The 6,872-nt window shown below is 55.4% G+C and overlaps 1 protein-coding gene across 1 annotated transcript; it reads left to right on the forward strand.

Annotated features, from left to right (window-relative positions):
* Window positions 1–845: 845 nt before the first annotated feature.
* LOC101936986 (acetylcholinesterase-like) lies at window positions 846–2,351 on the forward strand. Its single transcript, XM_065580300.1, has one exon. The coding sequence runs from the start codon at window positions 846–848 to the stop codon at window positions 2,349–2,351; it is 1,506 nt and encodes a 501-aa protein (XP_065436372.1).
* Window positions 2,352–6,872: the final 4,521 nt, after the last annotated feature.

Below are 6,872 nucleotides of genomic sequence, written 5' to 3' on the forward strand. Positions count from 1 at the left end.
CAGCATCCCCCGTTCACCTTCGTGCTGAACCGAGAGACACGACTGTGAGTGTGCCCAGGAGAAGGGCAGGTGAGTCTGTGCTACCCAGAGCCCCACTGCCTCAGAGCTAGGGACAGAGGGGTCCAGAGAGTGAATAAAGTGGAAGAACAGCGGGAATTGGGATCAATCTAAATAATTACCCATCTACTACCATTTCCACAGACCCCACTCTTACAGCTGGGGAGGGAAACCAGGAGTACAGACTCCCAGCCTCCCTCTCCTCCGCCGCTCTAGTCCACTAGACCCCACTGCCCTCTTAGAGATAGTGTCAGCTGGTGGAACTCTTTGCCAGAGGATGTTGTGAAGGCCAACACTATAACAAGGATCAAAAAAGAACTAGATAAGTTCATGGAAAGACAGATCCACCAATGACTATTAGCCAGGATGGGCAGGGACGGTACCCCTAGGCTCTGTTTGCCAGAATCTGGAGTGGGCGACAGGGGATAGATCACTTGATAATCACCTGTTCTGTTCATTCCCTCGGGGGCACCTGGCATTGGCCACTGTGGGAAGACAGGACACTGGGCCAGATGGACCTTTGGTCTGACCTAGTGTGGCCGTTCTTATGTTCTTATGGTTGATGCTGATCAGGGAGCTCAGCAGGGAGCTGGAGCATGAACAGAAAAGACCAGGGGACTGTATTTCTTAACGGGGATCTAGGCTGATGTAGGGAGCTACCTCCTGCTGTCTGGATTTAGGTGGCTGGGACTGGAAGGGAGCCAGTGCCCTCTAGAAGGGAAAAACCCCAGATCCCGTTTCCTATAACTCCCTCCTGGGGCGGGGGGGTTTCCCTTCCAGCTGCTGCAATGCTGGGAGTCCTCCCTGCGCTCCCCTGCCTGTTCCTCCTCTCCCTGCCAAGCTTCAGCTCTGGCTCCAATGACAACGGCACCGTGGTGCTCACCACCAGTGGCCCCATCCGGGGCAAGCGCCTCCAGGCTGGCTCCAGCACAGTGACGGCCTTCCTGGGCATCCCCTACGCCGAGCCCCCCGTGGGGACCTTGCGCTTCCAGAAACCGCTTCCCCACCAGCCCTGGAGCCAAATCCTGGAAACCACCAGCTTCGGCAATGTCTGCCACCAGCCTCCGCTTCCTAGTTACCCTGAGACCAAATTATTGACACCCACCACGCCGCAATCTGAGGACTGCCTCTTCCTCAATGTCTGGGTGCCCCATCCCCGGCCCCCTACACCAGCCCCCATCCTCATCTGGATCCACGGCGGTGGGTTCTTCACCGGGGCAGCCTCCGTTGAGATCTATGATGGGCGCTTTTTAGCAGCAACCGGGAAAATGATCGTGGCCTCCATGAACTACCGGCTGGGGGCGCTGGGCTTTTTGTCTCTGCCCCCGGCCGCCCCGGGGAATGCCGGCCTGTGGGACCAGCGCCTGGCGCTGCGCTGGCTGCGGGACAATGCAGCCGCCTTTGGTGGGGATCCAGCCCACGTGATGCTTTCCGGCCATGGCTCTGGGGCTGCGTCAGTCGGCTTCCACCTCCTCTCCCCGGGGAGCCGGCCCCTCTTCACCCGCGCCATGCTGCAGAGCGGATCCCCGACAGGACCCTTGGCTTCAAGTTCGCTTGAGGAGGCCAAGGAGAGAGGCCAGAGGCTGGGCCAGCTGCTGGGCTGCACCGATAGCGATGACACGGCCTTGGTGGGCTGCCTGCAGGGGAAAGAACCCGGGGAGTTCCCCAAACACGAGTTCTCCATCTTGCGCCACAGGGAGCTGCTGGGGCTGCCCTTTGTGCCGACAACAGATGGGGATTTCCTGCCTGATTCACCATCAAGACTCCTGCAGGCTAAGCAGAGCCAGCCTATACCCATCGCAGCTGGTTTCACTGCCAACGAAGGCTCCTACCTACTACTCTTTTCTGCCCCCACCTTACAGCTGCAGAACGCCAGCAACGTCGGTATGGAGGAGCTGCTGCTTGTGTTGAAGCTCATGGTGCCAGGGGCACCAGAAGGGGCCGTCCAGGCTGTGGCTCGGTGGTACAGCCAGGAGGGGGAGAAGCAGGGCGAGGCACAGTATCGATGGGCCATGGAACAAATTGTTGGTGACTACATCATTTTGTGCCCAGTAGCCGAGCTGACCAGGCTAGAAACAGAGGCCGGCAATCCCGTGTTTGCCTACAGCTTCAACCAGCGCCCCAGTGGATTGTCTACAGCAGAATGGACAGGGGTGCCACATGGCTCTGAGCTCCTCTACCAGTTCGGAACTCTGTGGTCCCTGGCAGGAGCCAACTCTACACACACAGAGGCTGAGGAAGTGCTGAGCCGCACGATGATGCAATGGACTGCGGAGTTCGCCAGGACCGGGTAAGGGAATCCCCCACTATCCTCTGATCCCCTGAGCCAGACCATGAGAGCAGCTGTCACTCTTTGGCCAGGGGAACACAACGTCGAGGAAGAGCAGGCTCAATGCCATGGCAAAGAACAGGTCCCTTTGGAAAATAATTAATCTAACTGGTTGAAGCCCATGACCTAGAGCTGATCTTACTTCAGGGAGGTTATATCTGAGCCCCCTGAGTCCAAGTTAGTGATAATTCCCTTCTTCCCTCATCAAGATGTCAGTGATCCCACAAATACACGCATCCTCATTCAAGGAAACATGGCTTTTAGCTAGTCGCCAATGATCTCAAAGCTCTGCCTGCCCTTGCACAGCCCGGCCACACAAGATCAGGGGATGTCCATGCTACAAACACTATACAGGCAGGGGTGAAAGTAACTTACAGGACTTACCGGTACTGCCGGAGTCCTGAGGTGGCTGGGAGCTCCCAGGGTGCAGGGGCAAATTAAAGGGCCCGGGGCTCCGGCCACCGCAGAGGCTTGAGCCCTTTAAATCCCGGCCCCAGCCCAGCCGCCAGAGCCGCGGGCAGGATTCAAAGGGCTCTGGGCTCCCCACAGCGGAGGGGAGCTCTGAGCCCTTTAAATCCCGGCCCCAGCCCGGCAACCGGCTCAGGCGTAGATTCAAAAGGCCGGAGCTCCCGCAGCTGCAGGGAGCCCCAAGCCTTGCCGGGCGGGGGCCGGGATTTAAAGGGCCCAGAGCTCCTTCCGGTGCGGGGAGCCCCGAGCCCTTTAAATCCCGGTGCCAGCCCAGCCACCGGAGCTTCGGGCGGGATTTAAAGGGCTCTGGGCTCCCCACACTGGAAGGGAGCTCCAATCCCTTTAAATTCCGGCCCCAGCCCGGCAGCCAGCTCGGTAGGGTCGGCTCCAGCATTTCTGCTGCCCCAAGCAAAAAAAAAAAAAAAAGCCGCGATCACAATCGGCAGCGGCAATTGGGGGAAAAAAAGCCGCGATCGGCAGCAGCAGTTCAGCGCCAGGTCCTTCGCTCCTAGAGGGAGTCAGGGACCTGCCGCCCCCTAATTGCCGCAGGTGCCGCCCCTCTCCCTTGGCCACCCCAAGGACCTGCTTGTTAAGCTGGTGCCTGGAGCTGGCCCTGCGGCTTGGGCGTGGATTCAAAAGGCCGGAGCTCCCGCTGCTGCAGGGAGCCCTGAGCCCTTCAAATCCTGGCCCCAGCCCAGCCGCCACAGCTGTGTGCGGAATTTAAAGGGCTCTGGGCTCCCCTTTAAATCCCCGCATCGGAAGCCGGTGCGGTCCGGCACTGCATACTGACTCTTGCAAGAAAAACTCCAAAAGAAATCTTTAAAATTAAAACATTCCCTGTTTTCATCTTAACCACCCAGTTTGGATCCGTTCACTCCCAAATTAGAGAAGGGAAGGAGACAACTGTGAAAATTAAAAAGATAATATCCAACACGTAGAAGAAAGGGGAAGCTGATACTAATGAATATAAATCAGACATTAGGAATTGTAGAAAATTGAAAAGAGAAGCAAAGAGACACACAGAGAAATCTACGACCAGCAGAGTTAAGGACAATAAAGAGTTCTTTGAATATATTAGGAAACTAGAATTCTGACTATGAGATTGGTCCATTACTAGCTGGAAATGGCAGAATTATCAATCGTAAGGCAGAAAAGGCAAAACTGTTCAATAAATAATTCTCCTCTGTATTTGGGGAAAAAACAGATACTATAGTCTCATTGCATGGGGATGATAACACTTTTTCTATTCCATATGTTACATAGAAGCTACTAAAGTTAGTACAAGTGAGAGAGGCCATCTTAAATGAGGGCCAATGGTGGCATCAGACAGTCTTCCTGGTTAGAGCCTCCTACTGGTGCCCCCATAATCCCTAACACTTCAGTGGTTTTCCCTGTCCCCGTCCCCCACCCGACACACACACATATTGTTCAGTTCCCCACTCTGCCCCTTCCAATGTCTCTGAGCACAAAGGAAGTCCATATTCCCTGAGGGAAGTGTGGCTTCAGTCCCAGTCCAAACAATGGGAAACAGTGGACATCTTTCCTAGTGGGGGTCTCTCTTTGGAAAGGGCCATAGGCCAATGGTAACCATCATGACTCATGGCAGCCTGTGGCTTCAATGTCATCAAGATCAATGGGAAAGAGCAGCCATCTTTATAAAGGGAAACCTGTAGTGTCATCCCATATGAGGAGAACAGGCGGAAGCAGACATCTTAACTTAGGGAGCCTGTGTCTTCATGCATTTTGGAAACAATCGAGGATGGCAGTCATTTTGGAAAGGAGCCAAACTTTGCAAATTGGCTCCTAATGACCCCTGCCTCCAGAGTGTCACACTTTGGCAGGAGCAAGTTCTCAGCCTTTCCAAGCCCAGGTACTAACCTCTATGTGGTGTGTTTAATTTCTCCCCAGGATGCTCACAGAGGATGAGGGCAGGGACAGAAAGTGGACCCAGTATGACCCCACAAAACAAAACTTCTTCCACGTCAAAATAAAGTCGTCCCAGATTGAGGAGACACCCCTCACGGAACGCTGCAGCCTCCTAGCATCGCTGCTCGCAAAGAAGCCGATCCCCACAGGTGAGCATCAGCAGGGTGAGCGGACAGCATACCTAGAGAGGAACGGTCTGGTGTTCCCCCTCCCTCTGAGCCAGCCACTCCCCTCCACTCCTGGGGTTGGATTGGAGCTGGCGCCCCACAAAGGGGAAGGACCCCAGATCACATTCCCATTTCCATGGGATCTCCTGGCCTCCTAGAGGTTCCCCATTCTCCTGCCTGTGGGAGATCTCACATGCCCGGAGGACTTCACAACCAATCTGCTGCAGGGAACCACAGGTTCTGACCCATCTTCACTGGGTAGGATGATGACGCCCATGTTTCCTGTACCCGCCCAACCCCAAGTGTCCCCATTCCAGCTGAGGGGGCCTGAGCTCAGAGGGGGAGTCCCAGCAGGGTGAGTGGGGGTGGAGGGATGGATCCAATGAGAGAGGGGACTGGGGCAGGTGGCCTGTAAGGTCACTGGAGAGAAAAGAGGCAATGAAAGAAAGAAACAAAACTGACTCTGGGGAGGGGCGCAGCCTCTGTGTAACTGTGTAGCACAGGGAGCAAAGGAGAATCCAGTAGTCACTAGGAATCCTGTGTGCCAGGGACCTCTTATGGGAGACAGAACAGAGCCTTGCACGTTGGACACCGGGAGTCACAGATGCTACGAAACACGGGAACTCCACCAGCACAGCATCGCCTACTGCTAGAATATAGTGCTGTGGGGGGAGGGGGAAAGCACTGACTGCGGGGATAGTCCTCAGCTGAGCCCCCCATGCTGCTCTCTGCAGCAAAGCGCCCCCTGGTACACAGGGATTAGCACTGACCATAAGGGGAGAGTACCTCACTCTGAACCTGTGCAGCGCCTGGTTTCCCCTGCAAGTCTCCCTTCCTATTTGCAACTAGACCAGACGCTGCATAGTCTGATCTCATCCCCGCTGCTCTTAACCTCACTTGCTGTGTGTCCTGCAGAAACAGAGTCTGGACTTGCCCAGCCCGGGGGGCTGTGAATGAAGAGCTGAGCAATTACAATCCCCTGAAGAAACCCTCCCTGCAGCCAAGAGCATCCAGTGCCCGATAGCGCCTGCTCATTCAGTAACAAGGATCCTGCTAATAAACCTCCTGGGAACCCACGGATTGACCCTCCCTCTGCAACTCCTCCACCTCCAGTGCATTAAAGCATATTTAGTGTGTAGAAAATATCCTGGTCTATGAGGTTGATTAGCTGCTCCTGAGTAGGGGGGACAGAGAGAGTGTGTGAGAGGGTCTTGGGGCTGTGTGGAAGTTAAGTGGTGAGATCACGGGGAACAAACATTATACGGGGAGGTAAATGATACTCTGGGGTTTGAAGAGGCAGATGACAAAGCCTAGAGATCACACGGTGTATCCAGAGCCCAAATGAGAACCCAGGAGTCCAGACTGCCCGACCGCCCTCCTCTAATGCACTAGACCCCACTCCCCTCTCCGAGCTGGGCTAAAACCCAGGAGTCGTGGCTCCAAGCCCCCTGCTCTAACCCACTGGACCGCCTGCCCCCGGTAGCGAGTGCTCAGTGAGGAAGAGTCATACATACCAGGGAGTGTCGGGAAATTGGCAATTATAGGATACAGGCAAAAAAGAGACAGGTTTATAACCAGCTCGAGGGCAGCGCAGATGACAATTGCCCCCCCAATTCCCGGGAAGGAGATGAGGAACAGGGAGAGCTCCCCACACTCACACAGCGCCCCGTCCCCACAACCCACATCGCTACACAGATCCCCTCTGTGGAGCTGGGAATATGTGGTCCAATCAGCTCTCAGCCCACCTGCTCCACGACTGGTGGAGTTTGGGATAGGGGCACCTGCCCACCTATGGGGCTGGGCCTGTTACGCTGGGTTTCTCAGAACCCAAAGCCATGGTAACTTAACTGTTTCTTTCCAGGTGGTTTCAGGAATAAATCAATGGGAGCACAGCTCATCTCCGTGATAGGTAATTGGCACAAGCA

Source organism: Chrysemys picta, unplaced genomic scaffold, assembly GCF_011386835.1.
Source record: "Chrysemys picta bellii isolate R12L10 unplaced genomic scaffold, ASM1138683v2 scaf2425, whole genome shotgun sequence".
Lineage (NCBI taxonomy): Eukaryota > Metazoa > Chordata > Testudines > Emydidae > Chrysemys > Chrysemys picta.